Below are 25,526 nucleotides of genomic sequence, written 5' to 3' on the forward strand. Positions count from 1 at the left end.
TCTAAATATGAATAAATGATAACAGAACAAGAATAGTTGTAGGGAATGTATTAGGATTCCTGACAGCTATATTGTAAGATAATGGCCTTTATATACAAAGAAACACAAAAAGTAAAAGTGCTTCAAGGGATGTAATAGGGAATACTTAAGGTTACAGAAGACTTTACAAAGATTGGATCAAAACATGGTTTTATAAAGCAAATTGTGTGACTGGGGTCCAGGAGATATCACATGGGGTACATGTTTCAAAGGTTGAATAAAATCTATATAACACTGTTATAGTAACGGTTGTGGTTTTGGTATATTTAGACCAGTAAATATGTATAAGTGTAATGTGTAAGTATTGGCAGAGGTGGTAAGATGCTTCTTTTTAGCTAGTATGTGCTCAGCACACCAATGATGATATGTTCAGCTAGACAATGGCTAGACAACAGTTTGTGTAGATGCTTAGCTGGGAATAAAGCAGCAGCACTGGACATACATACTATTTTTTTCGTTTTTGTTATAACCTATATGGCTATAATACTGCCAAAAAAAAAATGGCATTACTTATAGAAAATTGTTGACAATCTGCTTTTCCAAAATAAAGCTTCCCCCACTCAGAATCAAAATTGACTGCTCCCCAGAATTTCAGTCTGTATTGCACTAGCCAGGAATAATGTGTTTGTAATAGATTTTATTCTAGAAATTTATAGCCAATTGTTACATTTTTGAAATTAAGTTACACAGTGCATTCAAATCTTGTTTGTTTAGAGATTTCTTTTAGAAACTCATCAAATTCTTATTTGATATTATATCTTATATATCTTGATCTTATATATATATATATATATATATATATATATATATATATAAACACTGAAAGCCATAATAGCCATATTGCAAAAGATATTGTCTATTTGATTGATATTTATAAGCAATAACTCCTACTCTACATATGTGATCATTGACCATCTGTTCCCCTGTTCATAGCCAAAATGAGCAGTTTGATCATGTGGGCTCTGACACTTTATTATTTCAAACAATCATTTTGTGTTCGTGCTGAAACCATATCATTTTAAATATATTGCTTTATAATAAATTGCTTTAGAAGGAATTAGCCAAAGTTATAGACTGGTGACAAGACAGTTAAGATAACGACTAATTGTAATGGTTTAATGTTCCCTGTAATATGTTATGGAATAAAAAATGTCACTACTACAGTGGTAACTTGAATGAATCCTTTTCTGTGTGTCTTTATCATTCTCCTACATTGTTGTCAGGGAATTTTGGCACACTCTTATTTACAATATTGCTTCAGTTCATCTATGCAAAGTTCTAAGATCCCACTACAGCATTTCAGTCAGGTTGAGATTTTGACTTTGACTACTTTGGTACTTTGTACCATTGCAGCATCTTTATAATTTTCTTTTTTTAGCCATTCTATTCTCGATTTGATGGTGTCCTTAAAACTATTGTCCTGTTGCATGACTCAGTTTCAGCTAATCTTAAACTTTTGCACAGGTGTCCTTACATTTGACAATATAGTTCTTTGGCATACAGATGAGTTCATGGTCAAATCAACAACTGCAAAATACCCAGGTCTTGCTGTGGCTGCAACACAAGCTCAAATCATCACTCCTCCACCACTGTGCTGGTATTAGGTGTTTGAGCAGATATGCTGTTAGGTTTCCACCAAACATGGTTCAGTGTGTTATGGCAAACATCTCCATTTTGGTCTTGTTTATCATTGTTGCAACAATTGCTGCAAAAGTCGGGTGGTTTGTTTATATGCAACTTTGCAAAGTTAAGCCTTGCTGCCATGCTCTTTTTAGAGAGAAGAGATTTTCTCCTAGCAATCATTACAAAAAAACTATGCTAGTCTTTTCTGATTGTACTGTCATGAACTTTAACATTTACCATTTAACTAAAAAATATTTTGAAATGGCTTTAAAAATCCAGATTGATAGGTAACAACAATTGCTTCTCTACAAACTTGCTACTTTCTGTCCCCCTTGGCATTATGTCAACACATATCTGAATGTTCCAGACTAGCAAAATGACAAATCTTCTGCTTTAATAAAGGGGTCACATTTTCTGATGATCAATTTATTTACCTATCGCATTTGCAGCACCTGGCTGTTACTACCAGAGTACATAGCACAGAGGTCATAGCATCAAACTGACCCTGCTGCTGTCACTGAACATGACTTAAAAGTAACCCTTTCTTGCCTGTATTTTGAGAGAGGCAACATATTTTATGAGTTTGAGCTGGATCTGCCTCCAGCAGGTAAAGGAGGCACAGTTGCACAGCTAAACTTGATACGTTTTATTTGTAGTAGTTAAGGTGTACAGTAATAATTGTATATATGTCATTTGTAAAGGTATTTTTATGTATTTATTGTTTATTTTTATGTGCCCCTTTTCATTCTCATAAGGGTAAAATTAGTAGTTGGAGAATATCAGTGCACAGCTCCATCTTGCCTTATGCCTTAACACAAAGTATGTATGATGCCAGGAGACAAGCAAGCAATGCAAAGTAAGCTAATGAAAAAAAATCTGAGAGAAGACATCATTGCCAGATGAGAGCAAACACTTAATTGTTACCCATATCAGTGGGTCAGGCGTGCTGGATATTGGTGCTATTAGAGAACTTTCTTAACACTCTTATTTTGCATATAGTAAGAAGGTCTAGATTTGAAATAGTAACTTAAAAAGGAGAAAAGAGTTGCAAAAAAACATGAAAAAGTTAGGGTGGCAATGTTTTCATGTCTTAAAGCAAAAAATAAATAAATTAATAAATTATATTTAATATATAATATTTAGAATATATATAATATATTTAATATATAAGAATATATTATTATATTTAATATATATATAATATTAAATTCACAACTCTGTACATAAAAAACTCACTTAGCCATAAATCCCCTTGCTTTTCTTGTATTCTTTCTTCTCCTATATATATTTAGAGGTTTGGCTATCACAAATATTTTAAGAGGTTGTAAACACCCAATATCATACTCCATATATTTGTAATAATAATATTTTATATATATATATATGACTTTTAGTTGGATGGAGTATGGAAATTAAATTTTTATATCATGTTTTGTCATGGAGACAATTTTCATCAGAACAGAATGCAATAGTAATTCCAAAATGTTACCACTGTCACTGAAACAGGTACATTGTAAAGGAAGTTTTAAAATTAACTTTCAGTTTAAATCAGCTAGTTACAGGTGTATCTGCACATGCCTCTTTCTAACATGGATCTAAAATGATCCAATTAGAAACTAGCCGTAAGAGTTTTGCCAGTTGCAGAGCTATTGTTTTGACTCACAGTCTGCTGTGACTTTAACTGTGACTTTAACTTTAAGGCTTTAAACACCCTTTGTTTTATAAACCAGGAATTTAAACTAAATATTCAGTTGGGCTTTAACCATTCCCTTCTTTATCCAAAACATAGAAAGGTTTTGGCACTAGAATGCTGTTTAGGTTCATAAACATACCTAATTGAAGCACACCGGGCACATGTATGTAGCATGGTCCCCTATCTGTATTTTACCTCATGGTGTCACACACAATTGTGTGACTAAAATGTTTTGCATTTTGGCATAATTTAAAGGGGCATGGTTAAAGTATGAGCCTTTTCACATGACAAACTGCACATTTGCCACTGTCCTTTACACAAGCATATGTGTATATGTACTTACATATTTGAGTATAAACCAAGACTTTTTGACCTGAAAATGCAATTAGAATAAGAATCTTAGTTAATATTTCTACTAGATGGTACTGTGTTCTCATGTAAAGTGAATTGCAAAATTTTGCTAGAGGAAACAGTCACATCTACTGCTGGCCAGCAACAGTGCACAAAATATCATTGAGAATCTAATGACCCATCACAACCAACTCAAAAGTACAAAATACTTTACCTGTAAAAAGGGGATTGGGGGAAGATAGACTGAGCCCATGTGATTTTCTAAATTTATTTAAATAAATGTTTTTGGGAAGAAAAAAACACACCATAGATTTATTTATATCCATTATTTTTTTGCCATTTCTGATGACTACTGACCACATAATTTGCCCTAGGTTTATACTAGAGTCAGTGCTGTTTTCCATTGTAACTTAATCCTTTTCTTAGTTTGTAAACTACTTTGTAATGCATTGTACTAGAATTTTAATTTTATTGACATTGTAAGAGCTCATTCACACCTTTAAAGTGCTGTGAAAGAAATCACATGTTAGCATATATGGAAATGTAGCTTTAACCCACAATCCTACTGCATTAAAAAAACACACAGCATTACAGTGTGCTGTGTTGCCAAAATGGGTGCCTTTTTAACATTTGGTACAATGTTAGCCTATAATTTAATATAATAATTTGAGAGGGCTGTCTCAAAGCAGCACCTGAAATATGCATGTTAACACAATAGGCCTGATTTATTAAAGCTCTCCAAGCCTCGAAAAGATGCACTTTCATCAGTCAAACTGTGCAATCCAACAAACCTGGAATAAATCTGTAAGAAATCTGTTCAAGGTTTGCTGGATCACCCAGCTTCACAGATGAAAGTGTATCCTCTCCAGCCTTAGAGAGCTTTAATAAATCAGACCTATTGGCCCTGATTTATTAAAGTTCTCCAAGGCTGGAGAGAATACACTTTCATCGGTGAAGCAGGGTGATGGAATGGATCTGGTGCAGGATTGCAAACATTTGCTAACAAATAGCTAATGACTTTTAGGAAATCCATTCCAGGTTTTGCTGGATTGCAGAGCTTCACTGATGAAAGTGTATTCTCTCCAGCCTTGGAGAATGTTAATAAATCAGGGTCACTGTGTACAATGGTTTCCTCCATAGATAAAGCCCAGAGGGGAATTTAGCCACACAAGGACAGGAAGTATCTTGTTTGTAAGATTATAAGATAAAAAAAGAAGAAAGCCTGAATGAAGAAAACTAAGGAAGCCACTATATCCAAGGATCAGTGAGCTGCAACTTGTTACTTTTTTGATTAGATGCCATTAGCAGGACTGATTTTTTACGGAAGTTTATTGGCAGAAATTAGCCTATACATTTTGAATAAAAATGGGATATTGATGTAATGCAGAAAACCTCAGGGCCTGAACACAGGACCCGGCCTGCAAAACAAATTTAAATGGTGGTTCTAAAATGTGTCACTTATGAACTTGGTGCTAAAATGTGCCCATATCTTATCACACTTAAAAGTATACTCTGATACCTAGCAGGTTGTGCATCCTACACAATAAACATATAATATTGAAACAAAGTGTAAATAATCAGGATCCTGAATTTTATACTACATGTTGAACATCTCTAAATATACCCTTTAGAAATACTGGTTTCACTGGCATCAATACTTATTTGCTGATAAAAGTGTGTCAAGTGAAGTATTTACATGAGCAAAGGGGTCATGATAACACAGATAAGACAACCAATGATAGAATAACCCACATACAAATCACTCTGTATATTTGCATTACTCAGTCTTTACACACATGCTCCCTCCCTCTTCTCTCTCCCTCCCCAGTGACCAGCTGTGCCTAGTACACTTATTATAGCTGGCTGTTCTGATAACATAGGAGAGCAGGAAAGGGAGAGAGGCTGCAAGAAGTATTCATCTGAAAAAAACATGAAATCAAGAAGAGACAGACTGAAAATCCCCTCGCTGACATTAGAGTGAGTATCCACAAATGTCTAGAATCTCCTTGGGGTAGCTGAGAGGTACTTTTGCTCAATAAATTTGAGAAAAATGGGGACAGATTCATGTTTTTGGCTAAGGTGTAGCAAATGAACCAGCTGTTGCAGGCTATACTATCATTTATATGTGTGTGTGTGTGTGTGTGTGTGTGTACAGTGTATATACTGTAAACTGGGACGCATGTAAAATGGAGATTTTTTGCATGTACCAAATGACTGTATTATTCTGACTGACATCAGCTGCTAAAACAAAAAAGTCAGAGGTAGAATGTCTACATTATAGCAAATGAGTATGCCAGCCACTGACATCTCTTGTCTTGAATAGATTGTTTTTATTTACCAATGGAGGAGACAACCCTTTAGATAGAGATATATATATATATATATATATATATATATATATATACATACATATAAATGGAGGAACCCTTTTTATTTATATATATATATATAAATATTTATCTTGAAAATTGCTTCACAGAGCAGAGACTATTTTGACAGATAGCAAATAAACAATATAGTTCTCAGCAACCATGGGATAACCAACAATGAGTAAAAACAGTGTAGAGCTTCTAGAGATGCTAACAATATAAATGTGTTTGTATACATGTAGATATATGTTGAATGTAGAATAGGATGTTCTTGTCAGGTTAACTTAGGTTAGGTTTTTATCATTCTGCCCAGATATTAAGGAAGAACTCCTCCTTTCCATGACTAAGCAGACTGGCAGTCTCTCGCATTGAAATCTGTATTAAAAAATAAAATGCAATGCAATTTTTTCATTGTATATTTTTGTATACATTGATAAGGACAGACACGTTTTACAGATTCCTTGGTGGTCCTAAAAGGATACAAATATTTTATAATCAAAAGCTTTATTAGCAAAACACACAGAATTTCGGTTGCACCAACATTTATATTTAGCATACCTATATCATCATCAAAGACTATAAACTTTTTTTATAATGTACCATTGGGCACAAATTATTTATGGAGAATTTTTATAATACTGATTCACACCACCTGTGTTGGACACTTATTTATATACAATGCTTATTGCAACGAGTGGAAAATGGCTGATCCACCAACAGTGTCTGAAAAGTTGTGTGTTGGTCTATAGAAACCTCCTCCGAATATTAAGTTAGGAAAGACAAGTGTACTTTGCTATTTGTTGCTAGGGGTTATAAAGATTTATTTTGTTGGTAGGACGTTTGCATCTAGTAACTAAGCACATCTTTTACTTTGTGTATTTATATACTAAACCTATGACATCATGTATAATGTATACCTCCATTTGTATATATGTGTTCATTTTTTTCTCTGCATCTAGTCTATAACAGTATAGTTACAGTTAAACTGAGTCTTAAACCATGCAGTGAAAAGAGAATCTTACTGCTGCAGTACAGATGAGGTTACCATGGAGACAGAATCTTCCATCCTGGAAAACACCCTTCCATTTATAACTCAGTCTAATGCAATCACCTTTACAAATATCACACACTGTCTCCCTGTAAAATCTCATTCTATCAGGTTCCATTGTTCATTTCCAAAACTCCCTAGCATATTTTTTTCAATTCTATACTATAAGCATATGAGCATTTACTTCATGTATATTTATACTGACTGTAATAATCATTGTTGCCAAAGATTTATTTTCTGTTTACCATAAGTATCAGGCTTGATTCTCACCAGTCTATCCCACCATGTCAACGAGGAAATCCTAAATCAACCTGTTTTCTCACTCTCACTTCTTTCTCTGCTAGACCTAGCCCCCAGTCCCAAGCATAGCTGCCAGGTGACCTGTATTTTGCAGAACAGCCATGATCTGCTTATATGTATAACACATCAATGTGTATTTTACTGTTTGGTTTATTGTAAGGCTGAAAACCTTCACATTTAGTTCTCTATTTTTTGTTCTTTGAATGTTACTATAACCATGTCATATATTCTGTTTGATTTTTCTAGTTATCATTATTTCTTCTTGTTCTGTATGTAGTGATGTTATACAGTATCTTTTTCATCTTTTTGCATGGTACTCCTTTTCTTGAATTCTAAAAGCAATTTATAGCATCTGTTTGTATCTGCTTAGTCCACTCCACAGCCCACTCAGCACAGTTTTTTTATGTTTGTATGTATTGGGTCCCCTCTTTTAGCTAAATCCCCTAAATAATTTAGCCACATCTGCTTTCCGCCACAGTATGTGCCAATTCATTTTGCTCTATATACTATTCATACTATATTTTCCCCTATTTACTGTATATTGAGCTTGTATACTGATTCTGTGTTTTATTGTTGTCTTTTTATTCTTTTCAAATCTTTTTAATGTTTTAAATTTACTAGTAAAGAATAAGACTAGTTAGAAAGCTTTTAATCCAAAATTTATATGAAGTTATATGTTACCATATACATGGGGTGCATTAACAAACCAGAAAATACATGCAGTACAAAAGAATTTGAGATAATTAATTAAGACAGATCTACTATAATCACAGACTCTGCTTCTTAAAGTAGCACTCTGCCAACTTTACTTTCAGTGATGTTATCCTTTGTAGATGCCTGTGATCCTTACATTGTACTGATCATGGTTAAATTCCTATCTCCAATCCCTAACCTAAAATCTTCATTGTATGGCCACAGGAATAAATGACAACTATGTAATGTACCTAGCCAGAACAAACTTGTAGCATTAAGGTCTCAGGAGGAAGGCCACTGATGTGTATTTAGCTACATGGAAAGAAAGGAGGAGGGGGGTAATTGAGCATGATTTCTAATGTACTACATTTCACTTTATGCTAACTTCTCCTATAACTTTTTAGATGGCAGATTCTCACTCATTAGAACAACCTTATACTGCAGAGTTGTTAATTTATTACAGAATCCTGGTTGCCTATTAGTTGTTTAAACTGCAAGATATTCAGTTGTCCCTATTTACACAGGTATTCTGGAGAACCAACCAGTCAAAGTCCAGTACAGCAGTATAGCAGTCATGACATTAGAGAAGGATCAGGGCAGTACATTAAGTCTCATCATCTCATGGGAAGTAGAATTTGTCATTTGTTAGTGGGCAAAATCAGGTTTTAGCCTTAGTGTCCTGCATTTTGAAAGTGAACAACTGGCAGGTGAACTTCCTGAAACATGTCACTTGGATTTTGGAGAATGTTCCCTCCATCTGAAAGTTTTGCAATGATATTTGGAGAAGTTGTAAAGAGATTATTGCATGGTCCAAGAATCTCTTGACCGATGTTTTAATATCCTGTGGTGTTAGTACATCTTGATGTACTCATTTTCCTCCTTCGAACCCACTTCCTTAACTTTTGCAGAGTAATTAGCTGAAAGGCATTCATGCCATCCTTGCATAACACATTCATGGATTACAGTGCAATAACAAAATAAAAAAAAACTTATTGACACACAACATTATAGTTATTTTAGTGCAGACCATCTCATTTAATATCTTTAAACAATTCAAACAAGGTAGAATAAATTGAATTCTGTAAACTATTTTTTATTTCTTCACTAACAATAGTTCTACTTCAAATCTATAAATCAAAGGTCTAAAGTGTTGTAGCTTTCTCTAAATGGTCCAAAGAAGAACAAACTGTGATTATCAGGGAGCATCAAAATGTTATGGGCCTAGAGAGCAATGTCCCCAGATTTTGAAATAACAGGAAGGAGTTAGCTAGATAAAGAACAGGGGGGGTTAGAGCTGGGTTCTGTTAGACCAGTTGTGTCTGCTTAAACACAGACATATCAGAGAGCTGCCACGAATGAAAAAAAATTAAGCTTTTCCTGACCATTCCCGTGTCATCTTACGATGGGTTAATCACTTTCAACTTGCACTCTCAGGGCCTAACTAGATAAATTTAGTGCGGTCCATATCCTAGTTTTTCTTCTTTTTTCCTTCTTTGTATTCTCAGCACTGATATAGCCACCTACCTGGCTGCAGTAAATCTCTGTCCATCGTGAAGTCCCCCGTGTGGTTGCTAAGTCACATTAGGGGAGCCCTGCTGCTAGTCCTTTGGGGCACATGTAGTGCTTGATAAATTTATTCAACAAATCTTCACTCATACACCATCTGTGGCTCAGAGGTATGGTAATCTCTTGGATCATAATGTGAATCCTGAAATACACCTAATGGTTATACTGTTTCAATGAAAGCTTTAAATCCTTTATGTATACCATAGGATTCTTGTATGTGGAGTCACATGCACAATATGTGAATAAATAATTTTTTCTTAAAGGAGAAGACTTACTACAGAAGCACTGTGTGTAGACATACAACCGCATGTGTTCAGGTCTTTGTTATATTGCAGACAGGAGTGCACAGTCTGTCAAGTCTGTCAATTTCTGTGTTTCCTACAAATCTCACACCTAATGGAGGATCTGCAAACATTGATACAAGTAGATCTGTTCATGCTCTGTGCTAGGGAGCCATCGTTCAATATAATGGGCCTGATTTATGAAATCTCTCCAAGGATGGAAAGGATGCACTTTAATCATTGAATCTGGGTGATCCAGCAAACAGCCAGGCAGTAAGTTCACTAAACACTGACAGCTCAAGGTAAGACTGTTAGCCAGTATAGAAGGTTTTAAAAATGGACTTTCATTTCTAGCTTTGCCTTTTTTAAGCACAGTAGTCAGCAATAATGGTTTTTACATCAGAAACCCCTCGACTGCTCCTTCCCCCCACTAGTGGATCTGTTGCATCATTGACCAAACCACAAACTGGGGAACTTCTTCTTAAAGGTTTTTCCTTGGCAGCAATCCATGGGGTCAGTTGAGCTGACAATGGGCTGTGTTTTTCCTCCATGCTTTTGGTTCACAGGTTTTTAAAGTGTTTCTCAAAGGAGCTGACTTTTTTAGCAATCAACTTTCACTGGCTTAGATGGCTGTTATGCAGAAAAAAGTGTTTGCACACCTCCTGTTTTAAACTTCTTGTTCTCACAAGATCCCCTGTTGCATCCTAACAAAAAGAGGGGCACCTGGTGTCCTGGATCTTGAAAGGCAAAGGTGGTCATACCTAGGCTGCTATCAAAACTGATGAAGGCTGCTGAAAACCCATACGAAAGCCAGGAAAATTTATACTAATACCATCTAACATCAAGTTTTGCAGTTTTGAGACTTTGCTTTCTCCTTGCTACCGTAGTAGGGGTTCCATGGTGTAATGAGTAGCACTCTAGACTCCAAATCCAGCAATCAGAGTTCAGAACTATGTGGGACCTTCTTTTTGTATTTACCATCCCTTTATGATTCATGAATCAAGCTTTTTGTTACTGCTACAAAGTTCAATGGGATCCAGCAGTTGCTCTTAGTGTGGTGTAATATCCATAGGGTCATCATGGTTACCTAATACCAAGGGCTTTGCCAAGCACTATTGGAGCAGTGTTCCCACAAATGCGACTTACTCTGGAACATCCTCAGGTGTAAGATTTGGGTTCAACACAGGTCAGGGTGCAGATTTCTCCCTGTTCACCGGGTACTGTTGGTCACACCCTTATTAATTCAGTTCCTTTTGGCAATTGCAGAGGATAATTCCCCCGGGTAGCTAGATCACTGGAAGGGGACCTATCTTGATTTTGCTGGTATCAATACTCATTTAAACCAGGATCAGGATCTCACCAATCTTGCCGTCGCTGAAGGCAGCCCTTTTCGTGGCTTTCATTGTGGCCAAAAGAGTTTTAAAGATTATTTTAGGTGCCTAAGAGCCTTCTACCACCAGACAGGGCAATTATGTTGACCATGCCTAGCCTCAGCCCAAAGGTTACACCAACCATTCATCTAATCGAAAATCAACAAACCTGCAAACTTTACATCAGCAGTACTCTCCAAGAATCTGAATGCCTTGGCACCTACTGTGTATGTCATTCTGAACACCCTTTTTTTCTTGGAGGCTACCAAAGAATAAGTAGACCTTGGTGCCTCACGGATTGTCTGATCCATCTACCTTGTTAACCACAAAAATATTTGCAAATCTTCAGCTCATTCATAGCATGTCCTCTTCCTGCACAGCGGCTAATAAAGTGTCATTGGACACCTACTGTAAGGCAGCAACCTAGTCACCTGCTCACACAATATGTTGTTACTGCATTGAACTGGCAACCTTAACAGCTGTTAGTCCATTGGGTCTGTCCATTTGGTTCCCTTGTGAGCTTTAGGTATTTTTTAACCTTCCTCCCTGCGTGTGCTAGTTATTTCCCTTCAAGTGCTGATAGGGAGCGGTCAGGAAAAAGGTAAATGTATTACTTACCGTAATTTACCTTTTCTGATAAGCTCCATGTCAGCACATATATACCCACCCTTATTTTTTTGAGGAGGGCTAGTTATGGACCCCTAAAATATGGACCGCCTTAAATTTATCAAGTTAGGCCCTGAGTGGAATTGGAAAGGGATTAACCTGTCGTGTGCTGACCTGGAGCTTATCAGGAAAGAACAAGACCATAAACATAATTGGAATCTACATGGTACTGTGCCCCAGATTCTTAATAGACCTGGCACCCTGTTTTAGACATTCAGTTGGATGGTTCACAAAACAGACCTAAATCAACCCCTAACTTTGCTAAAAGTAAATTCAATCTTTTTCAGACTTGAAGCAAACACAAAAATAGACAGGAAATTGGAAGAATACCAAACTATTGAAAGGCAGATGCTCTGTTTTAGAAAATAATTTTTCTTTGCATACATGTTTGTTTTTACCTGTATTTCTGAAAATACTTCCCATATGATGCATGGTTACTGGTCTGAAAATGAAGATACTGGTTGTTTTGTCCTGTCTGTCTCTTGTGCGCAAAAATATATTTTACACAAACACATATACTTTTAACATGTTAAAACTGGAGGTAGCTTTATTCTTTGTAAGAAAATATGTGTCTTTGTCTACGAGCATGTGTGTGCCTATCTGACTCATAGATAACATACAGTTTAATAATTCATTGTACTAAGAACCATTGTCAATCTGCTCACAATGTATTCATTCTTATAGTGAATACAGCATTTTTGTTCCAATATAAATGTCATGAAGCAATCAGTATTTAGACATTACACTTTGTGAAATAATGTGTAGTCATAATTGTAACATTCAACTTTGCATTTGTTTCCTTACGACTGTGATGTACAGTGTGAAGGGCTCCAAGTGTTGAACTTGCTCTTCCTTTACAGTTTATCTCCGAACAGTCAAAGTCCGACTCTGCTAAGTCCCTGTAGTCCCTGCAGCCCAAACAGTCCCCTGCAAACACTACACCCATGGAGGTAAGAACACATGAATCTGACTTGACTACTGTTTACTGTTAAACACTTTTAATTTCATTTTACAGTTTTATCCTATTGTAGTATTTGTAAAAGTACAATGGTAGCAATAACTACCAGGTAGAATTTTATTATTTATTTTCACATTTCTGAAATGCTTTTAATATTCACAAAAGTGCATTTATAATTTTGGGAATTAGATTAACCTAGGATTCAGAATATACCTGCTGTACAGCTGAATCAAATCTACTTTTTAATAATATTAAAGTATTTATATAGTACCAACATATTACGAAGTGCTGTACATTATTTAGGGGTTAAAAAGGACAGACAGATACAGGCTCAGATCTGCGATGGGAGAGTGGGCGGGTTCTGGCATCATGACATCACTATGGGGGACACCCAGCTCCCCACACATGCACAGTCTGGACCTAGTAAATTTAGTGGTCCCTGGGTCCGAAAATGGTTGGCCTCTTCAAACCCCCCCCCCCCCATCCCCTAACTGTGGGGAGTGGGTAGAGGTGGGTAGAGTAGCAGGTTAGTAAAAGACATGAACTACAACAGTATTATACTATCTGAGCATTAAAGGTCACTGGAACTAAATATACCTTGCAACACATATATCAAATTTATGCATAAATGAAACATAAATATGTTTCATTTATGCATAAAGTTGATATATGTTATGTTTAGTAGCTTCAAGATCAAACCCTAATGCCACTGTACCCCAATACCACCATATGTGTCTTCTTGACAATAGTTACACCACTGCTCCTGAGAGGTAGGACATTTTTAGATCTTTTACATCATTTACAAAGCTGAAAGACAGGTGGATTTCTCTACACCTAAACTACTTTCTAAGGTAAATTAAATTTAACTGGTTGTAGTCACTGTTGAATAATGTAAGGATAATGTTGATAGTCTAATCTAGTCTAGTAGATGGAAAAGAGCAGTTGCAGGCAAGAGAAAGATACACTTTGCTCACTGACCTAGAAGTGCTTTGGCAAAGTATGGGGAGAGAGCCTTGCCATTGCGACCCCATGCTGTTGCTATTATTTTGCAATTAAAAAAATAAACACCAGATTTTTAGGACGTTTTACAACCATGTTATAAATGTTCTATTTACTTACATTGTATTCTACAGCTGTCTGCCCAGCCCTTGCAATACAATCGTTTTTTTCCTAAATGGAATTTATGTGAAAAGTGCAAATGTCACATTTACAGAAATGTTTGATTGACCTAGGATAACAACCTATATTATCTGCAAACAACAGAATGCTAATGACATTCTGTTGCTAATTAACACCATAATTGCTTTATAAACGTGTTGTGTCCCCTATACCTGAAATAATTTTTTTATTTTTGGTAACAATATTATGTTCAGGAGCTTTGCAATTAACATCTAAATTAAGCAGCCAGAAATATCTAGAATTTAGAAATGGCTATTCTCACCTATACTTTAACATATTTCCAATATTTACTTAAAATCAATTAAAGATTAAATTAAAAATCTATTAAAGCTATTCCATTAAATAGATTTATTAATAATAACTAAAATTCTTTTAAAACAAAAGACTTCGTCATAAATCCAATCCAAAAAAAAGGAGTAACGGCTTAGAAACGAAATGGGGTAAAATAAAGGCAAAAGAAAAAGAATAAGTAGCAGTTTTTTCACTTATTTATGAATTTGTCACCAAAAAGTAGTTATCATAATCCAGTTGAAAAGCTTCTCCCTCATATCCTGTTACTTCAAACACTGCTTGAATCCTTGTTTACATTTGATTTGATTTGATATAGAGAAGTGAGCACTAAGAAAAAGATGGATCATTACAATATGAAATATCTGCATTATGTTTTAATTATGCGGTGATCTTAACCAGCGGTCATTTTTCCTATGAACAGCATTGCCTCACAGCACACACACTTCTTTGATAGGTGTCAGTTTTCCAGCAGAGCAAATCCTACATAAGGAAATGTCATACACAGGGGAGGGATGTCCCTCTCTCCTACAGTGCACTGGCTGTCGTTGTAATGAGGAACAAAATAAATCCATGGCGTTTCCAGGGAAACACCATCCAGCTCCTGGCTATTACAGAGCAGAGTTGCTGCCTAGTGATCACTGTGTTAGCAAGGGATTGAAAGGGGAAACGCCATTCAGACAATTGATAGTTACCCCTTCAGAACCTGTCTTTATAATTAAAAAATAAATTTTGCTTTTCTGCTAATTTTTAAGCATTGTTAGGCTTACCATATATAAACAATCAGAAACAGCAGAAACACATATTAATCTTAAAGAGACAAAAGCAGATGCCCCTAGCCAGTTGTATTCAGCAAATGCCTGGGCTGGATTTTTTTTTTATTTCTGCCATCTGCTTAGAGTTAGTCATCTTTGAATTATTCTAGCATAAGGGGGATCCTAATTCCCTCCCCTCTCCCACTTCGATGGCTGGAACTAGGAGGATCTTTATTCTTTTCCCTCTTCTCCTCTGTAGGTATTATTTGCATGTTTGTACAAATAAAACAATCATGTTAATATTGTCATCTTTAAATATGACATAAAAATCTTATAGTAATTGGATCACAAGGAATATAAGCAAACACCTAATACATTCCCCTCTTACTTTCTGCCCCCTCATATTTAGAGGGTGATGGCTGACGGTAGCATCTCCTCCTTACTCCCACTCCTTCTCCTATCCACATCGATGTTCAGAAGTGGGAGTAGACAGGTTAATACTGCTATGTGTTTTATGCTCTGATCTGCACGAAGGGGAACCTCGATACATAGAGACAGTATTTTTGGGATACATCACACCAAGATAAGTTGAGATGAAATTTTTAAAGTATCGTTAGGAGCCCAAAAAATTGCCTTATACATGAATAAATACACTGCCTGGCCCTAAAACATATATACAATTTATTACTAATTGAAATGTTTTTAGCTTTAATTATGACATGCATTCGCTGTAGTATTGTTTTGATAAGCTTAGGGTCTGAACTTCGTAGAGGCCTATCCATGGTTAAAAATGATGTCTCATGCTTCCATGCTTTCACAAATTGAACCCCATAAATCCTCTAATTAATATTAGCTTTTTGCATTGAAATTTTTGAGATTTGAAGAAAAAGTGGTTGTTTTCTGAATTCCTCCTTTTTTTTTTTTTCTCTAGACATGCCAAAGTATGCATTTCAGTTTGATGGAGGAACCACTTATACACTGTGCATCAAGTGCAGACAGCTTTTAGGTTCTTTTTTATCATTATGGAGTGCTTGTAACACTATACTATTTAGGGTAATATAATTTTTTTGTACTCTGCTTTGTTTAAAAAATAGGGGCACTTTGCATTCATATCACATTATTCATGGTATCAAAGAATACCTAGGACAAAATGTAAAGTACTTTAAGTTTTAAAACATATTTATTGCTGTTTCATAAGTTTCTTTAAAACTGAGCAAGATTTTTGTTTTTAGCATAGGCAATGGTCTATGATTCACAAACCCATTCCATGTCTTGCTTTTCTACACATATAAAAAAGGCATAGCTATAGCCATGAATAAGATTGTACATCCATAGCAATAATGTGTGCTCATTCTATTCTGTGAATATAATCCGTCATAGTGCTGCTTAAAAAAGAAAAACAAAATTAATAAAGCATTAATAAAAGATAAAGAAACTCCCAGCTGTTATAGCATAGTTTATGTGTATTTTTTATTTATAGGCAAAATAAAAAAAATGAATGTATTTGGGTAGTTCAATTTTTTCACTTTTCGGACCAATTTTCTTTTTTCATTTCAAAGCATTCTTTCTTTGCTACCTATTTTCCTTTTTGGGGGATATTTTACGGTCCTTAACATCCCTAACCCCTTTTTTGGGGGGTTATTATTTATATATCTTGCATTTATATGTATAGCTCTGAACTGTATTTAGGGCACAGCATGTGTAACTTACCTCTTCTGTGACAGAGCAGACACACAGATAGGGCCAGAATCCATACCCCGGTGAGGTGTCAAGATTTACCCTTCTGGTTTTGAGCATAATATGTCCCAGATCTTGGCCATGGAAATAAATCCCTTCTAGCAGAGTAGAAGAAGAGACTGGAGCAGCAGGATAAATAGGGCTATAGACCTCAGTATGGTAGTGTGTGGGGAAGACTGCATCCAGAAAGCAGGACAGCAGATTTTTTTGTGGCAGTAGAACTTTAAGGATCTGCTGTAAGCCCCATGATTTTCCATCTGTGACTACCTTTGTTAATTTGGGGTCTGAATCTGAAACAGAATGGTAAAACGAGGCTTGGGGTCCTGCAACCTCATGATCTGGGTGGGTTAAGAATTTAATATATCTTTTCTATACCAATGTAATATAATAGTTGCCTTTGTTTTTGGGGATTTCACTGTTTTATCACTCCAAATGTTGGATTATAGGTAAAGTTGCTTCAAAGACCAAGAGTACCCAACCTAATTTGTATAAGAATATTGTTGTCTACTTTATTAAATTCATTTTTATTATTGGTTGTAAATCTTTTCTCATATTACTACTGTGCTTTTATTTGTATATAATTACCTTCATTCCTGAGATATATATTTATAGTATATCAGTGCTTTTTTTGTAAGAAAAAAGGTGCAGGAACTCGCATCTTGTTAATCCTCCAGACACTGTCCATCTCCAGCTTTTACGAGGGCTTTACAGTTGTAATTCTCCTTTGGAAAATCTGTCAAAAAAAGGAAAAGTTTCATGCTCAGGTATATGCTACCTGCAAGGGAAACATAAGACAACCTGGTAGCTTAGAGTACAATTTCATCCTGTAATGGCAGATAGCAGCGCTAGACAGCAGGTAGTAAATACCCAAACATGAAAGGTGTCACCCTTGAACACCAATGCAGTCAGTTTATTGTCATGCACCCTTGCCATGTAGGCCTTTATATCGTGCCAGTTACCTTTTTTGCCAGCTGGGATACAATTAACTATATGGGTAAATTTGGGGACAACTGCCATCACTTTAAATATCAGCACATACTGTGGTGGGCACAGAACAAAAGCTTTTGTATGTGGTGGAAAGTACATTCCTGCCAGTAGAGCATGCCATCATTGACAGGCTGCATACCACCAAGGACACCTAGAAAAGTAGGCAAAGAACAGGGGTGGTACATTTCATTCACTGCTTGGTCACTCTCATGAGTTCTAAGAAGGGTAAAGGAAGTTGTCCTCCAATGTAGTTTGTGAATTCACCCCACTGGGTAAAACCGACACCACCTCCTCTGTTGCCTTCGCTCCTCATCCAAGTATTCTTGAGCCCTCTTAGCAAACTTCCTTGTATATACACAGTAGTGCAGAACAGTGCAGAACAGACACCGCCAGTATGTCCTCCACCCCCATCATTCCTCAGGCAACTAGGAGGTTGGAGCAATTGCATAAATCTCCTGGGTACCTCATGCCTTCAACCTAGTGGTGTTGGTGATTCTATAAGCAGGCAGGGTTTTGAACTGGTGTTTAATCCTTACTCACATGGAATGGTGAAAGGGTCTTTTTATAGGAGCGTCCTCACTCCACAGGATTCATTTAAATCTCACAACACCAATAAAAAACAAAACTAAAAACACCTTTATTTTTACCATTTCCCTATTGTTTATAGTGCATTAATTTTTGTGTTTCCTAATTTTGCTCATCCTGGATAGTTATGTAGTGATTTCAGTAAGCAATTGCAAGTTATTACAGTATTTTAGGAATGTGAAATGTCTGCTTGGGAATTCAGAAAAAAAAACAAATAAGCTCATTGTTGCATTGCTGTTAAGACTGTGCATAACAGTCTTGTTTACCTGCCAGTAATGCTACTGAGTAAAAGCTGTAGTGTGATTGAAGAAACCTAAATAATGGTTAATATAATACAAAATGATCAATGGCTACATTTGTATCCCAACAGCTATGAATATGGGAATTCATACTTTTCAATAAATTGACAATTTGTTTCTTTAGGACAGAGAAAGATTGTGCCATCTAGTGGAAAAATCTCCAAGTGCAGAAAACAAAAAACTGCCCAGTACCCCAAAATCACAATTTTATTTGTTTTGTAGTTGCATTTCCATATGTAATGTCTGATATGATTTTAAAGCTTTTAAAGTTTTTTTTAAATATATGTCTTTTTTGTCTTTAACAATACATTTGCAGATTTCTGGCCATATGCAAATAGATAATACATTTTAACTCATTGGGATTATTTATAAACTGTGTATAAGAGAAATGTGAGGGAAAAAGTAAAAACATTCTTTAAGAACCGCAAACAGATCACTTTTTATTTTACCCTGCACATAAAAAAAATCTAAATTCTTAATTAAAAAGAATTTAAAATAATATTGCAATAAATGTGGGTCATTGCAAAATAGAAATCAAATACTTATGAAAGCCATTGCCTGTGTCACCCAACCATCTGTAAAGAAGAGTTTGTGTTGGAATTCCCAAGTTAGCAGCCCGGGAAACCACTGGACCATGAAAAGAAATCACAGCATGTCAACACATGTTTTGTTCTTAGCTGTGCATTGCAGCAACACATGTGTTTCCATGCATTAACTCATGCGTTTTCATGCATTATAATGTGAATGAACCCTAAATTTCTCTGCCTTACAACAATGTTTAGTGGTGCAAGTGGTAGAAAGAAGCATTTACTTCTTTGCAGGAAACACATTTATTAGGAGTGTTTTTATATTGGCAGAGGTTCTTTGAGATTAGTTCATACTTTTCTTCTAGTTCTTTCTACTTTTATCATCTGCTAATCCATAACTTGCTGCCTTGGAAACAGCCACTGGAAAGTGCAAGGAGGATTACAGATGTCAGAAACACTCACTGTTTTTTGTACAGGGAAAATGTAGGCAGACATCTATGTGAATTTTTAAATTATTTATGAAGAGTTTTTAACAGTGTGGGAAACTCAGTTCACATGCAAAAAAAACATCCAGTAACTGTGATCCTGGAAGTAAAAAAGATTTTTGAAGACAGTCGCAGTTGTGGCCATGGGTAAACACCTAGAACTGTGACAAGAAAATGGTGGGTAAACCAGTTGGGAGTGGGAGTAAAAGGTGTGAGATCATAAGACCTAAAACATATGCTAGGTAGAAGTCATACCAATATGGACTTTACTAGAACCTCCAATGGTCATGAGCTATTTCAAAGCACATAAAGGAGGGGATTAGTGGCTTTGAATAATGCCCTTCCAACACACCAACCATAAGTGCTTTTCTCTTGAACTTTTGTTACCATACTAAGATGAGTGAAAGTTATCCAAACTCTAAAGACATGGTAACTCCTGTTTATAGTCTTCTCTCTTCTACCACACTATATTATCACAAGTAATCCCTTCTTTTGCTAGTACTCTTTAAATATTGAAAAAGAAATGATTGCACCATCCCCTGTACTTTCCCTCTGTTATTTGGAAAACCTGTGTTGACACCTTTTTTCTTTATTATGTAGCAAAATCCAATCTGATCTGTTGCATTTATGCAGTGTGAACATTTTATAGGCTTTGCACACTTAGCTTCCTTGCTTCTGTAGTAAGATGCAGATTTTAAATACCTTGCAATGAAAATAACACTGCAGTGACCAGCAACAGATATAAATCTCACAAATGCAGTGTTCTCTGCATTATGGATGTTATTTTTATGAAACTGATATCCTTTTATAGAATAAGTATTGTAATTATTGCAAGTCTGTGTTCAATACTACATGCTGCTTTGCATTATACCATTTTTTGTCCCTGTAGCACATTATATGTAAATGGAAATGGAGACATACTTCAGGATACATATTTTTTTCTGTTACACAAACATACACTCGATAGAACAGACAGGATTGAAACTGGATACGAACCTTTATTGCTTATAGCGTTTCAGACACAAAATCCACAGAAATATGAAAAAAAAAATCATACCCTGTATGGCTTAAATTACTTTGAGCAGGAAAATAGACTTTGTATCCAGACCTACAGAACTGTATTTATTTATCCAGGCTGTCAATGGACAGGGTAGAATAAGTGCTTGGGATTCTCCAAGTTTTTGAGACAGTTGTGAAGGTTGCATCTTCCTTTATCAAAAGCAATTACAGCTTTCTATGATTGACCTTGACTACCCTGGTTTCTAGGTAAGCACAACACTCTTTTCTTCCCTGTCTTTTAGGTGCTTTTCTGCCTTTGCCTTTATTTCAACATGGATGCCAGAACACATGTGGCAAATAGCTTGTTTTACATTGCCTCACACTGTAGGGATTGTTGTGTTGCAGCTCCTGCCAGATGTACATTCTAGTGTTACTTACAGCTAGGTAGTATGGTTCTTTGTGGGCTAAAAGGGTCAGGGTTTGTGCCAGAATTCTTTGGTATTTTGTTTTTTTTGGAGAGTTAACCTTATAGGGATTCATTATGAAAACTTATGATCAAAGAATATCAAAGTCCACGATTTTTCAAACAAAAGTGATAGTTCTGGCTGTAAAGTAAGTGTATGACTGCTGATCACCTTTTTGAAGTGGAGATTGCATCCCAAAAATGTAGTGATTCATTCAAGTCTGGTTCCTGATTGCCTGCATATTGTAAGAATTTAGATTGTGGCTTGTGCGGTATATACAATTGCCCATTTTGGGCCCATATATAAAGTCACAGCTGTTAAGAGGATCATCTTATTATAGGTTTAGTCTTTTTTTTTTTTTTAAGCCTGTCACTATCTAAGCATGTTGATATTATCCAAAAGTTTTGCCACATAGGAAGTAATAAATTGTTTAAAATAAAAATACGTTTTTTTAATTGTTTTTTTTTTTACCTTGCAGATAACATTTTAGCTGCTGCTATTAAATCCTAATTTTGTTTTTTTTTTAATTTTCTTTACAAACATTTATCTGTTGGCAAATAATTTTTTTTATGTGATAGTCGGCATGAATTCAAGAAACACTGAAGTTGTTGAACAATCCTACTCTCTTTTTATGAGGAAGTAAGTAAACAGGTAGACAGTGGAATAGCAGTTGATTAATGATTCATACACTGAATGGTCTTACGTTATTAGTGGTGTTCATTGTTGGGACAATTACTGTTAATTAATTATTACTATTAACATAATTTTACATTTTTTAGAGAGTGGGATTCAAAGTACCATTTCTGTGTTTGCAGATGACACCAAACTATGTAATGGAATTAGGCCATACAGGATATCTTTAATTTACAAGTATAATGATGACATTTAATATTGATAAATGTTATGCACTTAGGGGCTAACAGCATGCATGCTTCATACAGTCAAAGGGGTGGGGTACATTTGGGGGAGTTTGTCTCTGTACAAATAGTTATGGACCCAACTGTACATTGTTCTGTGTAAAGAAGTGAATTCTGAAGAGAATGTGTGTCATTTAGGCTTGGTGTCCTTTGGACTAGGACTTTGTGTATACCAAATTGTTGCATTAAACTGGTAGGCTCCATTTAGCCCATTGTTAGGCGTGAGTTGCAGCAGTAGTTGAAATGCCATAATTTATCATATCCACAAATTTTGATGTAAACTAATAGTATTTTTCTAAAAATCTTCAGTCACCATCAAGAAAACAGCTGCCAGTTGAGTAAAAACTATTTGCTGGTGATTATTTTTTTAATAATATTATTATTTATATGTCTTAAATACATACTTGTTTGCCATCAACCAGCTTTGAAAATATATATTGCATTGTGTTAATTTTTTACAGAAAGTGAAGAAAAGTAAAAATTAGGCTGTTCAAAATAATAGCAGTATGGAGTCAAAAAAGTGAGGTCATTAATCCTGTGAAAACAACAGGTGTCAGTTATAGCCCTTATTTAAGAAAGAAACGCAGCAAATGTACACGCTGGCTATGGTGCGTTAAAATGGGTATTTCCAGACATTGAAAACGTTGATTAAAGACAGGGTAAGCATATAAAGAAGTGCGGAAAATGATAGGCTGCTCAGCTAAAATAATCTCAAATGCTTAAAAATGGCAACCAAAACCTAAAAGATGTGGAAGAACATGGAAAACTAACATTCAAAAGAATATAAGGATAGCCAAAATGGCAAAGCCAATGATCAGCTCCAGGAAGATCAAAGAAGGTTTTAGGTTACCTGTGAGTTCTGTTACAATTAGAAGGTGTGAAGCCAATCTATCAGCAAGAAGCCCCTGCAAACTACCAATGTTGAAAAGACATACTGAAGAGGTTACAGTAAGCCAAAGAACACACTGAATGGCCCAAGGAGAAACGATGCAACATTTTGTAGACTGATGAAAGCAAGATTGTTCTTTTTGGGTCTAGGGGCCACAGACAGTTTGTCAAACAATACCCAAACACTGAATTCAAGCCATAGTAAACTGTGAAGAATGAATACCTAAGGAGGTCATGTTGCCTTATACGGAAGAGGAAATGCCCCTGAAAGGGCTGTTTCAACAAGACAACGACCACAAACACACCAGCAAAAGTGCAGCAACTTGGTTCCAGACCAACATGATTTGATGTTATGGAGTGGCCTGGCCAATCTCCAGACCCTAATCTAATTGAAAATATGTAGGGTGGTATGTACATATTGAAAGCATGTAGGGTGAAGTAAAACAAGGCACAGGGGGCAAGGAGTAAGTAACACAAAGCATAGAAGTCTGTAGTATGTTATCCACACTGCCTTGGCTTCCACTTTTAATTCTACCTTCAGGAAGTGAAGGAAGGAGTCGGTGCCTAATGATGGAATGGGGATAGATGAGTTGCCGGTGTTATTAGTTATTGCAGGGGTTACCCAGAAAGCATCAGCATTATCACATCATGGCAGCCACAGGTTCCCAAATCCCAATAATTTGAAAAAACGATAACCAGATTTTTTCTTTGCAACAGGTGGCAACTGAAGTCTCAGAAAAAGTTACCGAAGAGAAGGAGAGTTTGTGCAGCTGAGGGGTTTGCCACTTTAGTAAACATATTTTGGCACAACACAATTTTCCTGTTATAGTAATGGCAACATTATTAATCAAAAAAAGTTTTTATAGTCAAACTAGGTGTATAATTGGCAAAATTTGAACAGGTCAAAGCCTTGTTAACTTTGCCAAAAAAAATGAAAGCTTATTTCAAGTTTAGTCACTACAAATGTGGGAGAGAGCAAGGATATTGAAATTGTTTTTTAAAACTCACTTTAAATTATTTTTACCTATTTAAACTCATGGACCACAGGAAAAGAGAAAATGTCACAAGGCAGGACAGTGCCAACTTGCCTAACCGAAGATATAACAGAAAATTGTTGAAAACATGGTTGCTTCTTGACTACAGGCTGAAAAATCATATTCATACACCAGTCCTGCTTAGTACCCAATTTACATTGACAGGAATTTGTATATTGTGGTTTTAGTAGCTTTAAAGAAGCACAGAATGTACACATTTATGAAAGATGCCATCAAGAAAAACTTCTGCCCCATAATGGTGGTGATAGACAGTAATATTGAGTCTTACTTTGCTATAGTTAGAATGCAATAATACCAGCCTTATGTGCAGACTCTTCCCTGGACTTTCTAAGACTTTTAATGATATTATGTATTTTAGTTCAGTGGTCACGAACCAGTCCGGGAGAAAATTTTGGTGGTCCGCAGAAAAATTTGGACACTCTGGCAAAAGACATTTTCATCTGTCACGGCAATTAAAACTCGGTAACGGTCTAGGCTTGAAATAAAAACATCTCTCCGTCTTGCAGTAACGTCATTGGAGCCAAAAATCCATAAACTTATTTCAAACAAGCAGAAACAAATATCACACTAAAATTGTGTAATACCTAAATAAGCTTCAATTATTTTGTAATAATTAAACTAACTATAATCATTTTGTTATAATTAAACAAGCTTTAAAGATTTTGTTATGATTACATAGGCATTTATCATTTTGTTATATTTATTAGGTGCATTTCGTAATAATAAAATGGAAGTTCTCTGATCATTATTTTACAAATGTATTTAGCCTTTTTAAAAATAATTTATATTAATGGTCTGTGGGATTTAAAATTATGAATAAGAATTCAGTGGTCAGTAAGGTTCGAACGGTTGGCAACCGCTGCTATAGATGATGAAATCCTCGAGTTCTTAATTTGTGGTTTTACAAATCATTCTGAAATGGTTGTAATTCCACTAGGGGGCGAAATGTGTCAGGGTATCACTGACCTGGAGAGTGTTCATGTCCACTTGGAAACAATAAAGTTTGGAGGCTTGGCAGTTATGAGATGTACAGTTTTCCTTTTTCCCGTGTGTCTTTTTTTCTCTGTCCAAACTTTTTCAAAAATGTTCCTGGCATCAGATTTAAAATGCATAAATATTTCATAAAACTGTACGATTGTAAACTGTCTCTGATTCACTTTGTACTTTTAAATTAAATATCAGGTACAAAATAGTTGAAAATTATTGCAGTTGCATTATTATCTAGTTTTAGGGAAATACATATCTATAATATGTTTATATATGTGTGTGTGTCTAAAATATATATAATAAAAAATATATGTAAATATATATATAATATTGAGGGGGATATTTTTACTATTAGCTGCTGAACAGTATCATTTTACCACATATTAACAAAGCAAACTTTAACTAGTTATAGCATTC

General features: G+C 35.6%; 1 protein-coding gene across 1 annotated transcript in view; it reads left to right on the plus strand.

Moving 5' to 3' along the window:
* Positions 1 to 5,572: 5,572 nt before the first annotated feature.
* Positions 5,573 to 25,526, plus strand: part of MAST3 (microtubule associated serine/threonine kinase 3) — a 98,713-nt gene continuing 78,759 nt past the window's right edge. The window contains exons 1-2 of the mRNA XM_072405129.1: positions 5,573 to 5,683; positions 12,860 to 12,949. Coding sequence (XP_072261230.1) covers positions 5,637 to 5,683; positions 12,860 to 12,949 — 137 coding nt within the window. The 5' untranslated portion in view covers positions 5,573 to 5,636. The remainder of the gene's footprint in view (positions 5,684 to 12,859; positions 12,950 to 25,526) is intronic.

The sequence above is a fragment of the Pyxicephalus adspersus genome, chromosome 3 (assembly GCF_032062135.1).
Source record: "Pyxicephalus adspersus chromosome 3, UCB_Pads_2.0, whole genome shotgun sequence".
Classification (NCBI taxonomy): Eukaryota; Metazoa; Chordata; class Amphibia; order Anura; family Pyxicephalidae; genus Pyxicephalus; species Pyxicephalus adspersus.